This window comes from Rhea americana, unplaced genomic scaffold (assembly GCF_003343005.1).
Source record: "Rhea americana isolate MKP2758 unplaced genomic scaffold, rheAme1 scaffold_104, whole genome shotgun sequence".
NCBI classification, from domain to species: domain Eukaryota; kingdom Metazoa; phylum Chordata; class Aves; order Rheiformes; family Rheidae; genus Rhea; species Rhea americana.
Window position 1 is genome coordinate 359,494 of NW_028185084.1, and position 13,928 is coordinate 373,421.

A 13,928-nucleotide genomic window follows, 5' to 3' on the forward strand; every position below is an offset into this window, starting at 1 on the left:
CTGCTGTCTGCAAGTAATGCGATTAGTGAAATAACTAGGTCATTTTTTTTTTTTTTTTAATGAATGCTTATTACCAAAGTCTCCTATGAGAGTCCTGAAACGAGAAGGTCTAGAGCAGTGGCAGGTTTGGGTCTCAGTCCTGTTAAACCAGTAGCACCTTGCCCTCAGGCCCGTGCCACCTTGGCAGTCTGCCACCAGCCTGCTGGTCTTCTCACCACATCCTGCTGATGGTGTCTGCATACTACCAACGTGAGGATGAATAGGTATCTTGGCAGCTGGATGGCACACAGGGGTCTTAGAAATTCAAGGTGGTTGTATTTAGGGTAGTGGAGGCAAGATTTCTGTGGAAACAGGAGATGGAGGAGAAAGCTAAAGTGTTTTTTAGATCTCGGTGGTATCAGCCACTGCTGGRTTTAGTTACCTGGTTAATGCCAGCTGAGGAATCGTCTTTTGTAGGTGGTTCGCTGCCAGCTATGCACTTCTGAGCGTGGTCTTGCAGTGTTTATTGCTGCAGTTGCACATACTAATGTTCAACCTGGAGAATGGTCACGCTGCTCTGGAGTTTGCTCATCTTCAGCTTTCTCCTTTTGACATAATAATGTTACTGGATTAACCGCTGCTTTTTCTTTTGGGAGGGGGGAGTTAAGTAGAAGTATGTTTTGAAGTTCTTTGATGCTTTTTACGATAATGATACCTCCTTGTCCATCAGTTGTCATTTCCTTCCATTTCCTACATTGGATCCAGAATTCTAGCAGAGACTTACAGATATTAAACCCAACTAYTTAATACTGAAGAACTTTATAAAAGTAGTATAAGGAGGTCTGATTCCATCCTTCCTTGTTATCAGTGGCAGTTCAGGCACCCTGCAGGTCTCCACAGGCCTCCAGCAAAGGTCCAGTACTAGACTGGRAGAGGGAGAAAATAACTGGCTTTTATCCCTGGCAATGATGTTAATGTTTGCTGTAGCTTCAGACATGACAGCATATGGCACTGCCTTGAGTTCTCCCTGTATCAACGTCAACCGGATATTTTAAGGTTTATTTGTAAAGCACTTGACAGGGAAAGTGTGCTACTGTAGCAAAGTTGCCAGCATGGTTATTGGTCAAATGCCAACGTATCAACAGAGAAATAAGTTTTAAAAAATATATATATTCAAAGTTGTGTTATAAAATCTGTTCAGTAAAATGGAAAAACTGATCCAAATCACCACGTCTAAACTACAAAGAGATTCTCCAAACCCACTATGATGAAGTCTTACCAACTTAACCAGTTTCTCAAGAAAAAAAAAAAACTGTGACAGGTTCATCAAATAGCCTCTGTTAGATGATGTGGGGGAAAAAAAATTACTCCAAGGCTGGAGAGCCTTCTCTTAAAAGTTCATGTAGCTTTGGGGTCTAGTGACTGCAGTTTCCCAGATTTGTGTTGGCTCTTAGGATAATGCCAGAAAGGCAGTGATGTACCTACAGCCCAGACATGCTACTTTACAGGATAAAGCCACCTCCTTGAAATGAGCTGGAAATCTCTTAGGCTTGCAGGAGGGAGATAACGGATGACATGTTCAGGCTTCTGAGTTGCCAAACAGGAATATTCTGCTTTGAGTTGAACGTTCTTTGAGAACAGACCTGTGTAGATGCTGCTTAGTAATCCTGTCTGGAGGCATCTGCAGTGAGCTGGCAGGGAGGGATGTGCTTGCCTGGACAGCCAGAAAACAAGACTGTCCTTCAGCAGGGAAGCCTGCGCTGGAATGCAATAGCCACTGGCTAGAAGAAAGTGCTATGGGAAGAAACCCTCCTCCTTCCTTTTTTTCTTAAGAGTAAATAAATAAATTTAAAAAAAAAAGAAACAACAAACCCCCTTTCTAGTAGTTCAATAAAATCTCCCTGCTACTAAGAATGATTAAAATGATTGTCACAAGTATTGTTAGAGATGGAAACTAGGAACAAAGGCAGCTGAGTAAAATGTGGATCTTCCAGCTTTGCTTCTATGAGATGATTTTTTTTTTCCGTATTTCCAAATTTCTTATCTATGAAACTGCTCTGTCAATCCTATGCCTTGTCCATGCCTGTTGGTGTGAAAGAGGAGACTGTGTACTTTAATAGTACAAGTACTTGTGATACTATGTCCTGGAGACAATGTTTAGAGTATAGATAACTACGTTGCTGATAAATCTTAAGTAGTTATAATTTGGTAGCATATAACATGAAGAACAAATGGGAAAAGTGAGTAAAAATAATACAACAATGGTGGTATGAAAGGTGCCAAAGGGGATTTGATTATCAAATCGAAGCTTAATCAACRTGCTTGGGAGTAGTTAGATTCCTAACAAAAAATGGCATGGGTTGTGTCATGGCCTGTACTGAAGGCAGTGCATAACCTCTCCCTTTGCTTGCACAACTGTGGAAGAAAATGTACACTAGGCTCAACTCTTCACAGAAATGACTTTTGACTCGAGGGGAGAGAGGAGACTGAAACACTTGATCCAAAGGAGATATCTGTAACGTTGTATAAGGAAAGAGCTGCTTTCCTTATACTAAAATCTGTGGCTATTAGACTTCGTAAGATTTAGTGCCTTTACCTTAATTCTTCCCTCATGCTGAGTTAAGTAACTCAACATTGAAGGTAGCTGTGCCCCTGAGTAGGGGGGAGTTAGACCACATGACCTGCTGGGAACCTTTCCAATTTAAATTATTCTACGAAACTGTTTGGAAACAAGTGTGACAGTTCTGAATCTGGCACAGGGAACGTAGTCTGGCAGCTCCCATATTCCCAGAAAACCATCTGTGGTGGAGCTGGCGGAGAGCTGCAGAAAGGCTCCAGGAGGAGCTGCCCATCCCACCTGTTCCTGGCACAGTCGGCACAGGGCACCCAGTCATGCATCCTACTCAGTGTCTGAGGAGCACTGCTGGTGGCTGGCAGCCCCAGGGCTTTCAAAGGCTTGATTGCCTCAAGGTGTAAGCACTTAGGCATAAGGAAGACGCTTTCTTTTGGCCTGTATGTAAAAAAACTACAAACACTAAGCTTATACCACAGTCTTGAATGCAACCGGTTATATTTTTAAATAGGAAGGCAGGATGTCTTTTGAGACTGGATCTCCAAAAGCAGATGGGAACATCCTGCGGCACACCAACCTCTGTTGGGGATTTTGTTTTCAGCAGACTGAGCCATCCGCTCGTAGACCTGCTTGCCAGCTGGGCTGACAAGAAGCAGCCATGTGCATAGCCATATAGCATGGTGGAAAGATCATCTTAAATCCAATAAGCATGGCAAGAGGGAGTCAGGAATTTCATATTAAAGGATAATGTTGTGAAAGCTTCTGAAAATAAGATTGCTGCAAGTTCTTAAGTGGGAAAAATCTAGTGATGTTGATACTGTTATAAGTTGCTGCTGCCGGCAGACGGGAATATGTTTCTGAACACTTCCACTGTTTGAAGTAGGCAACATTGAATGGAACAATTTTTTTTTTTTTTTTTTTTTTTTTTGGAATAAGCACAGGTGGTCAAGGACAAATGGGTGCTGTGATGCAAGGGAGTGCCTGAAATGACACCATGGGACTCTGTTCTTTCACCAACTTCAAATGATTCATTTGCTTGTTCAACAGGCCCCATTGATCTTCATGTGTCCCAACTGCAGACCTCAGCTGGGTCTCTTTCTGCCTTATGGATTATCAACAGGATTGCAGTTTTGCAACTAGATCTTAATTTCTCAATTCTGTTGGTGAGAGAGCCAAAATCTATCTTGTTCTTCAGTTACATTAACTTTGCAAGGCCAACAAAAGTGAGGAAAAGTGTAAATAAACTAGTAAGAACAGATAAGAGAGTAGGGATGCATGCTCTGTTTCTAGTTCTTTTGCAGRGTATAATTAAATTTTTTTAGAATTATTTCTGTGCGTGAAGCAGAAAATGCTGTGCTAGCTCAACAGTCTCCGCTGAGAGTCACTGTCAGGCATTGTAATTAGAGATGGAGAACACCTCCTTACCCTGTAGGAAGATGTTGYGTCTATTACTGATACGTGGCATTTCAAGACAAGAATATAAAATGTTTGCTTGAGGTACRTGCAGTGAAGCAGCTTGACTGGTCTGTCCAGCAAAGTGTTCCTCCCTGCCTGGAAATAGGAGGCCAGCACCCCTCTATCTTGGTGCCTTTGCTGGTGAGTTTTAAGATGACCTGTGGGTACTTTTTTATTATTATTATTATTATTTTTAAGAGTATCTTGTGCACTCGGTGATACCTGCAGTAGGGAGGAAGTGGTGTATCTCATGCAGAGCTGTGTTTGCTGAAGTGTACCTTCACCCGCRCAGTCAAAACCCTTTCAAAAGTCAATGTGACTTCTTACGAGAAAAATGCTGTGTGGGATCCTTTCTGTTGTACGATAGGGGGTAGGAGGAAGAAATTACATTGTTGGTCTAGTTTGGATGCTCATGTGTGGGTCCCAGAAGGCCAGCACTCCTGGAGGTACCACTCCAGGGGAGCTGCTGCATGGTGGGAGAATGCTCAGATCCCAAAACAGGAGTCTGCTTAAGAAAAACAGGGAGCCAGGCTTCACTTACATCATTACAGGCAATTATAGTTTGTGTATTTACTGAAGTAGTGAAAGAACACTTGTTTAAAGARAGAGAGAGAGAGGAAAAAAAGGCAATAAAATACATGGAGAAGCTGATAACCTGTGAGCTGTGTTGAATCAAAAACAATAGCAATTCCTTTCTTGGAAACTTAGCCTCTGAAATGGCAATCTTTTTGGCTATGAAATTTGAACAAATSCTATTTTAAGACTGTCTCAGTCTAYGCTTTTGATTTACCTTTGTAGATTTTCTTTTTCCTGTGCTTAGTGCATTGAAACTGCTATCCTGCATGTTTGTTTGGAGAGGTGATCCAGTGAAAGGTTCATAATTTAATGTAGATGTTGTATTTTGCACCTATAATGGTTACGCGGAGGCATGAAAGAAGTGTGGCAGTGGTGCACCTAATGTAAAACACAGAAACGGTGTAGTTCAGCAGGAGTTGAGACTTACCCAGGAGGGTGTTAAGGAAAGGTGAAATATTGCCTGCTTATTTAAGGCAGAGAGAGCATGCCTAGAACCTACTGGTTGGGTTTACTGCTCTTCCTGCCTTTTTGTTCCTTAAAGGTAGTACTTATAAAATGAATGCTTTCAATACATCTTTCAATATAAACTTCCCCGAATCCTCATTGCCTTATTGATAAGAAAAATTAAGTGAAATTATGTGAAAATTTTAGGCTTTGTTAGAGGTTTGCTTGCAACATCAWTGTGTTTTCTTAAGATCTGTTTGTTTTAAGAAATCCTGTGCTGTCTTCTATCTTCCAGGTTGCTCCAACACCTATGAGAGGAGGTATATACTACAACCTATAAAAGTGTTTCTGTTTTCTTCTCCTGTTTTGTRCTTTTTGCCACCCATGTTGTCAGACTAGTCAAAGCAAGAAGATACAGCCACTTGTGAAGCARTTCTGCGTTGTGCGGCTCACTGGGAGCTCACACCATAGTTCCTTTCCATCTCTTAAGTGTCCTGAGAACTGCTGAGTGACAAAGTTCAGCTGATTTGGCTCTGCTCCTAGAGTACTAGACTATTGGAGGAAGAATTTTTACAGGAATGCTGATCTTTTATAAAGCACRTGGCTAATTATGAAGGAATGATTTTAGATTGGAATCTTGCAGGAACATACTGTAATTATCATTTAGATCTAAATGAATCCAAGCAGCCTTTTCCCAGGTTACAATGTTCTGTTTTTGAATGCRTTTCCTCCACTTGGCATTCAGCCCCAGTAATGCAGCAATATTGTGTAAAACGTGGAACAAACATCATCTCTTCTTTAAGAGAATGCCTGGCTCCCAGAGCATCRTAACTTTAATGGAAAAGGAAAGGGATGGTAAGAGAGCAGCACTGTCTAGCTGCTAAAGCAGTGCAGCTCTTGATTTGGAGATGTGGGAGTTTCTTCTGAATGGTGGTGGACAGTCTTCGGTGATCCTGAGCTGTATTTTAATCTCTTCATATATTTTAGAATTTTCCAGGACCATAACTTGTGTTTTTTCAAATTGCTTGAAGATGCTTGGGCAAAAGGTACAATATATTTACAGAAGATACTGACAAAACATTTAAAAAGTGTGTCTGTTTAATTTTAGGACAAGGAAACCTGCATGGGTGTCAACAATCAAAGTTACATATGTGAAACGGGCCACTGTTGTGGACAGTCCCAGTGTTGCAACTACTACTATGAACTCTGGTGTAAGTCCTTCCTTTCTGCATGGCTTCCTTTCCTAAACTGCATGGCTGTCATACTACAAGTCTGGTTTGTGTCCCGTGGGGTATTTGTATTCAGCCCTTGTTGCGTGTTGCCATTGCATTTAACTGCAATGCAAACTGGYGTTGACCTGATACGACAAGGGATGTAGGGCTGTTGGAGCTGGCATTGACTGCCATTTGGGGGAATAATGGATTTTCCTAATGCATTTATTGGAAAGTTACTTGGTGTTCAGCCTTCTCATTGATTTGGGGAATATTACTGTGATAACTCAAAATAACATTGTGTATGAGTGGGGAAAACACTTGAAGAAAAGATGTCAACACRGACAACTCTGAGTTTGATACTCCACCAGAGAAATAATTCAATTAGTTTCATCTTACTTGTTTGCAAGAACAACAGTTTACATGTGATTAATCTTATTAAAGCTGTGCTCTCCAGGGAAGAGGGGAAGAACCTTTATGCTCTTTCAGGAAGCACTCTACTTGGAGCACAGTTTCTTAGGTGAATTTTGTTTTGTTTGAGAGTAGCTGAATACAGTGAGGAACATATGTCGCCTATTGCAGCCCTTATTGTCTTCTGGGCATTTCCTCATCACCTGGGATTTAAAACTTCCCTTGTTTTTAGTGAGTGGCTAAATGAATATACTTGCTAAGTCTTTTTACAGGTCAGCAGGACAGTCAAAGCAGATCAGCAAGACTCTGTTAAAGGTATAGGGAAAAAGGGAAAGCTGAAAGGATAGCAAAGTAAGAAATGCTGAATCTGAAAGGCAGACTTCTAGAGTAGTGTCTGACCTGAGGGTGTCTTCCTTTCCCACAGATTTTGAATATTGTTGCTGATAAGTTGTTGTACTGCGAGGAGTGCTATACTCCAGACACATGTGGTATTCTGCACAATATCACTAGTCTCTAATGTGTGTGTGGCGGGGGTTAATTTCTTACCACATCTGTGGCATCTTGTAGCTATTACRTAACTGTGCTACCAACTTGATCCCACTGCTAGGCCAACAGTTTTGCTTTCTCAAAGTAATGTGTGCATGCAAATGTATTACATACACATAGAGAAAGAGTGCCAGTTAACCTGTATCCAAGGGCAGGCTTCATCCTTTAGTCTGGAAACGTGCTTTTACTTTTCAATGTAACTAGTGGAGCTTGGAGAATGAGATTGTAAATTAAACAAGACTTTAATAGGCTTCTTCAAGATGCACCATGAGTCAGTGTGTAGTGCCTGGCTGCGTAGATCCTAATGGCAGGATTTGACCGTTGATAATATTTTGTGGACCTTTTACAGCAGCTTTGTTTTCAGGTGTCTCCAGGCAGTTCAAGAAAATATTCAGGACCTGCAGGCTAACTCTAGGGACCTCAGAAGCAGACGTGAGCACATGGCCTCCTTGGACTGTCTGGTTCAGATCGGAGCAGTCAGCAACATTGCCCGGAAAAACGGCTAGAGTTTGTTCAGACTCTATGGGATGCACAAGCATAGCAGAGTGGGGAAGGTCAAGTCCTGTTTTGGATTTGTGTGGGTGGGAATGTACAGGAAGAGGCATGTATCCAAGGGCTTATATACTCTATGGCAAGCAGGAGCTAAATTCAGCAACAGCGTTGAGTACAGCTGCACACTGAAGCTGTTGCATAGTCACTGTATTTCTCCCATGTACATCTGTACATCTTGAAAGAGAGGCTTAATTGGATCACATATAAAAAATGTGGTCAGAACAATAGCTCCCTGCCATTTTACTGAAATGTCATTGCATGCTTTGTATGGTACAGACTTTTATATTTGACAGTGCCTGACTGCATCATAAAACTTCTTGGAAAGAGGGGAGGGAAAAAAAGCAATACAGACTTTATTACAGGAAAAGAGAATATTATTTCAGGCTTCTTTCTAGGGCAAGGACACAAGTCATGGAGATCAYGGAACAAACATATTAATGGCACACACTACTGAATAGGTCCTGGGGGGAATGGCTTCATTCACATTCCTTCTGCATTGCAGAGGGCATCATGTGCCACACTGAGATGAGGAGAGAATACAAACATGAGTTCTATTCTTCTAGGCTTTCTGCAAATTCAGGCAAAATCCCATCATTGATTTACAGTCTGTTAATGTTTTCAAAGCTTTCTTTGCCATTGTGACTGTTAGAAACTGTGATTCCTGGCMTTCCTTTTTAGAAGGGGGCAAGGAGGTTTTTTAAATGAACGGTCATATTCTAGTGCGCAAGACCATGGCCGCAGAACTTGTTTCTTGTCGCAGGAAGTGTTGAATATCTTTGATATGTACATGTGGTGGAGCACTCTTAACATCTTCAAGGTGAACAGCAGTGGTGGTATATGAAAATAGGTTTCATAAGAGCAGTGATGTGACGGTTTGGCAAACAACAGCCCCACGTGCTTGGGAATAGGTTAGCTCTTTAAAAGTTAATAATAACTTTTTGGTTAATGAGCAGTTATATTAGCAACACCTTTTAAGTATGGCTTCATGCTTGTCCTACATGTTGATTTTTTTTTTAAGCAGTGTATACATGTACTAAAGCAGCTTTTGAGAAGTTGCTGCTTTTCTTGACCTTCTTGGACCACCAGTACTCTTGTGTGCCTGAAAGCAAGCCTTCTTGCTAGTCCTGCTGAATTAATTCCTTTATTTATTTACCACTGTAGCTTAGTGGGGAGGAGCAGCAGAGGAGAGTGGCCTTTGAAATGGAAAGGAGAACTAGTCCGTCTTCCCTAGACRTGCCTTCTGAAATGTGATCCTGCCTTGTGACCGCTGGGAGGCTTTCCTATAAAAAGGATCTTGTTACTCTTTTAAGAGTTGGAGGGAAGTTTGTTTTTGAAAATGACTGATCTGAAAATTTCTAGACAGCAAGGAGAAGGCATGCCGTAATTATGAACCAGTCCTTGAGGGTAGAGGAGAACAGGATGCAAAATCAAGGTAGTATTTTGCTAAAGGATGGAGTGGAGGAATGGAGAATGTGATATGCCAAGCAGGTGGACAGCCTGTGTTTAAAATTAGATAACAGCTTGGTTCGAATTTCCTACCCATCTCTTCTAAAAAAAAAAAAAAAAAAAAAAAAAAAATTAGTGCTGTGTTTCCAAATAATAAAGCTATTTACAAGTTGAATAATACAGCTGTATAAGAGTCTAATTAGTTCTTAGCTCAAGCTGTGGTTGGATGTGGTAGCTCATACGAGAATATGAAAAAAAAATCTGATATGAATATAAAGTTGTCTTTCTATTTTCTTGGAATGGGATTTTAAAAAGCGTGTATTGGGGGGAGTGCTTTACTGTTGAATTTCCCCACATAGGGGTGGAGAGGCACCTATTTCGATGGTAGTTGAGCTCGTTGTGCTTTTTAGGCTAACAAGTTCTTTGGGCTCCTCAGAGAGCTCCCAGTGCCCATGGGGGAAACAGTGGTCTTGGGGAATGGCAGCAGCCGCCAGATTTAGCTAACTAACCGTTTCTGTTCAGGTCCATTATGATGTGCTTGTGATTTGCTGGAGTTTTCTAATGTTGGACTTTGTCCAGGTCTAACAGGTGTTTTATGACTTAAATGTTCCAAAATATCACTTTTCACAATAAAGGAGAGAAGGTAATCGAAGAATGCCGTTAATGCTTTTTGCAGGTTAAGGACTGACACTCAGAAGTTCTGGCTTTTGCCACGTTTAAGCCTATGAGTTGAGAATCGAATCCCAATGGCGTGACATCCATCCTTGTCTCTTGAGCCTGTTGAGGATGAGCATGAGATCAGAGAAATTCCAAAGCTTTTAAAACAGCAAGCAAGCAGGTAGAAAATACTTTGYGTGATGTGGCTGGAAGAGTAGTGTGCCGTGCTTGGAGAACTGCAGAGCATGGAAACAGGCAGCTGTCATGGTACGTGGATGATCTCAGCGGGAGCCTGGCAAAGCGAGCAGGCTTAGCTGATCGAGTAGTTTTGGTCCTGTGCAACAAAGCAGAGTCGGTGATGAGCAGCTGCTCATCAAGACTTACTTCTAGTTGTACCCTCCGTTTTACTTCATTCTGGCAACTTCTGTTGTTTTTTTTTTTTCTCGTTTATTCCTTAGCTGTAGTATTGAGCCTCTCTGTCTCAAACAAATAAAAGATCTTGAGCATTTGGGCCTTAGGAGGATTGTACAGGAAAAAAATGTTCTGTTTGCAGGCAGCACAGATGATGTTTTTGCTGATTTTGTGCATTTAGCTAATCTTCTGCACGCTTCCCTTTGGAATCTCTAGACAGCTCTTTTCCCCAAAAAGCAYGTTGCCAGAAGATTTTGGCAGGGATCCGGTTAGTTGCTAATGCTCTGCAGCAAATGCTATAGCATGTACATGTTCCAGGTCAGCTTTATAATAGGAAATCATTTCCAAGACTTTGCTGTAGTCTCTAAAGCTCTCAGTCAACACATTAGTCTCATCTTTTCTTTCTTACCCCTTGTTATCTTATCGTTCAGTACAACTGTGTCCTTTTTCCCAGAGCAATTTGCCCTGTTCCTTGACTCTCTAACAGCCTCCTACCTGCTTATGTTCACTTGCTTTCTTGGGTGTTTCAGACTCTTCACCTGCTGCTCTGTTGTCCCTCAGCTGGCTCTTCAGAGAGGTTGCCACTGCAAAGTCTAATTGAAGAAGTATGGCAGATGAAACAAATGTCACAAATATGCATAAAATCATGATAAATAGGACCAGAGGAGAAGTTATTTCCTTGTTTTCTTGTACTTTTTGTAGCATAATCAAGGTGGCAAAATCATCTTAGCCCATTTTTAATGTGTCTTAGTAAGATTCMTAAATCCAAAGAAGGCGGTGAGCTTTCTTGGCGTCTGGTCTTACTGTGCAGATCCTGACTCTTGACCAGTCTGGCCTACTTCCATCTGCTGTGTGTTGAACATCAAGAAGAGGCAAGAGAGCTTGCTTGTGCCATCTCATCTTCTGCCTTTTGTTCATCTGACCCAGCTCTTCGSTTAGTATCTAGCCTATCAATGTAGGCTGTTCTCCAAATTGTGTTCCCAAGTGTCTTGGAGGTGGCCTCAGGCTAGATGCCCCCATCCAGTCTCTGCTAGAGCAATACTCAGTGTGCATTTTGGCAACATAGATAMCTTGGGGGAGGGCAAGTCTCTTCAGTTGGAGTTGATTGGGCTCCTTCAAGTCTCTTCTGGAGCACAGGAGTAATTACTTTTAGAGGCACTCTCCCCAGGAGAGGCATTAAAAACAGCGTCTGCTGATCTTATGTCTCAAGTTGACTCTTGCTGCAAGATAAGCAAAGAATTTTTCTGAAACGTATCTTTTTCCATCTTATCTCCAGGCACCATGTGTACCATGTGTACTGACCACTATCACGAAAACTGGAAACCAGCTGCAGTTGATGTCTGTCTCCTCTTGTCAGAGTCAGCAATCCAGGAATAAGTGAGAAAGAGCTAGAGATGTCGTCTTCAGCTTTTTCTGACCATTTTACTCTATAAATATTCAGTAACCTTTTCCTGCAGTGTAGCCAAGCCAGGGCTGCGGTTCCACCAACTTTTGAAGTGACATAAGCTGTCACTGAAAGTCCCAGTCTTACTCTTCCTGCTACTCTGTTTCAACCTGGTTCCGCTTCCTAAGACCGGTTCATAGCACAGTGATGCATAGCTTTGTGCCGGTACAAGGAGAAATGGAGGAGGCCACATGGGGTTTGGAAGAGGCGGAGGCTGGGGCAGGAGAGGATCGTTTGACAACATTTCTTTCTTAAAGCATTCATAGGTCCATGGCCTGGATCCTTCATCTCACTTTTTTGAGGTAGCATTGACTCGTGCAGGCTCATGTCTGAAACGTCAGGATATGATGYCGTCTGTGCCCAAAGATGCTCCGTAAAATGCAAGAACATCCAAGTTTTGGTACTGATCAAAACTACCTCCTACTTTTGMTGATAGTGTTGGCCCTGCGAAAGACAATCTTTTCCCTGCCATCACTGACTGTGATGCCACCATTTGGGAGATAGCTTTTTAGTCAATGAAATTGCCCCACTTCTCTTTCTGTTTAGAACCAGCTCTCGTGAAGCCAGAGCTATTACCCAAATGCTTGTCAGGCAGACACAAAAACACTTTGCAGTATATCTTGGCTTGCTTTGAGGGGACTTCCTGCCAATAGAGCAATGGCATTTGCCCAAGTTTACTGTGAACTTGAGGGCAGATTTCTCTGTTCCTACCCTTGGAACGCTGCAGAAAACATGTTTTCCATTTTGCACAGGATAAAAGGAGCTTCCCTTGATGGGACTGCTGATGGAAACATCCCAGGCAGCAAACATCGCACTTTGTCCTTCTTGTCGTCAGACAAAAAATTACCCCCACTCCCCTTTTCATGGGGACGTATCCCTTAACTCGGGAATGCTCTGGGTTTTTCTGATTATTCTTAAGTTACACGAAACTATGGTCAGTGCCCCAGAAAGCTTTTCTTGAAGCTTAAAGTTAGCCTGGCATATTCTTTCGCGACTTGTAGAAATGTCTCCAGTGACTGCCCCTTTGACAGGGCTCCTCTTCCCCAGGAAGCTGTAAACTTAGCAGCCTTCCCGCTCACAGACGCTTTCTTTATGTGCGAGAGGATATGACTCTCGTGGGAGACAATTCTGTTCCCAGGTCTCTCWCAGCTTGGCTTTCGTGCAGAGGTTACCACTTACCTCTGAGCTTGCCTGATGCTGGGCAGCAGGTTCGTGGTACTTTTTTGTTGTTTTCTTTTCCATTTTTTTTCTTTTTGTGAAAGCTTCTGATACTCTGGCAGGGAAGTCTCTTGGCAAAACTCAGCTCTTTGGCTGTGTCTGATACAATAAACACTCTTTGGTTGCATCATTATCAACCCATTGGCATCACCAGTGAATTTGACATAAAATGTAGCAGCGTTTCTCAGAACTCAGCCTTTTTTGGCCTGTGGGGAGTGTTTCAACTTCTGACTCTTCCATAAACCAAGAAAGAGCCTGAAATTGCCTTTAAATCTGATGGTCCACTGGTGCGTGTTTGACTCTATGAACTGGTGCGTTGCTTCTCTTGGTGCCGTCCATCAGTGGTTGTTTTTCCAAAGATCATGTTTGCTTTCTGCCTGTCATGCTGCCCCTCAAATTACAGCCAGCTTTTGTTCCCGGTGGTCAGCGCCAGGTTGGCAGTGGGAAATGCCCGACGGGGCATTTCTCTCAAAACCTACRTAATTAGTGATAGCCTTGGCTCAGGGAGCCCCGTGCCTCCCAACCTTCTCTCCCACTTCCACTGGCTGCAGTGATAGCTCAGCAAAGCGCTACAGAAAACCAGCCCACGTCCATGTGGGAAGGAGGCACATGCTGAAGAGCACTGGGGAGGGTTTGGGGAACAGTGAAGGCAAATAGAAGCCCGGTTTTACTTGGCGTTTAGAGGTCACTTAGTGCCAAAATTCTGTTGCCTTTGAATGTCTCATCCATTTTCAGAGTGAGACAGAGGTGGTACCTGCTTTTGCCACGAACCAGGTGTTAGCTTGTACCGTTAGTGTATTCACCCTCTGCGTTTCCTGTGCGCCACAGGGTGTTATTTCTGGATGAATCTGAAATTCCCCTCCTTCCTCTCTTGCCAAAAGAGCTGCTCTGTGCCTGGGCCAGTGCTCTGCTCCGCTTACCGCCCTGCTGCTAGCTTGAAGCCAGGCACCTCCAGGTGTGCAAACGTACAGCTCAGCCCTGGGCATCTTCACTGTTCCCCCAATGC

General features: G+C 42.7%; 1 protein-coding gene across 8 annotated transcripts in view; it reads left to right on the plus strand.

The window, feature by feature from the left end:
* The window catches only part of WBP1L (WW domain binding protein 1 like), a 39,628-nt gene that overhangs the window by 18,471 nt on the left and 7,229 nt on the right, over positions 1-13,928 (plus strand). For 6 of the 8 annotated variants that reach the window (XM_085307622.1, XM_085307647.1, XM_085307656.1 and 3 more), the window contains one exon: positions 6,135-6,237. The exons of 1 other annotated variant lie outside the window; for it this stretch is intronic. In XM_085307622.1, the coding sequence (XP_085163748.1) occupies positions 6,135-6,237 (103 nt within the window). Of the gene's footprint in view, positions 1-3,535; positions 3,715-6,134; positions 6,238-13,928 lie in introns of those variants that run through there. One more of the 8 variants, XM_085307614.1, reaches the window with a different exon arrangement.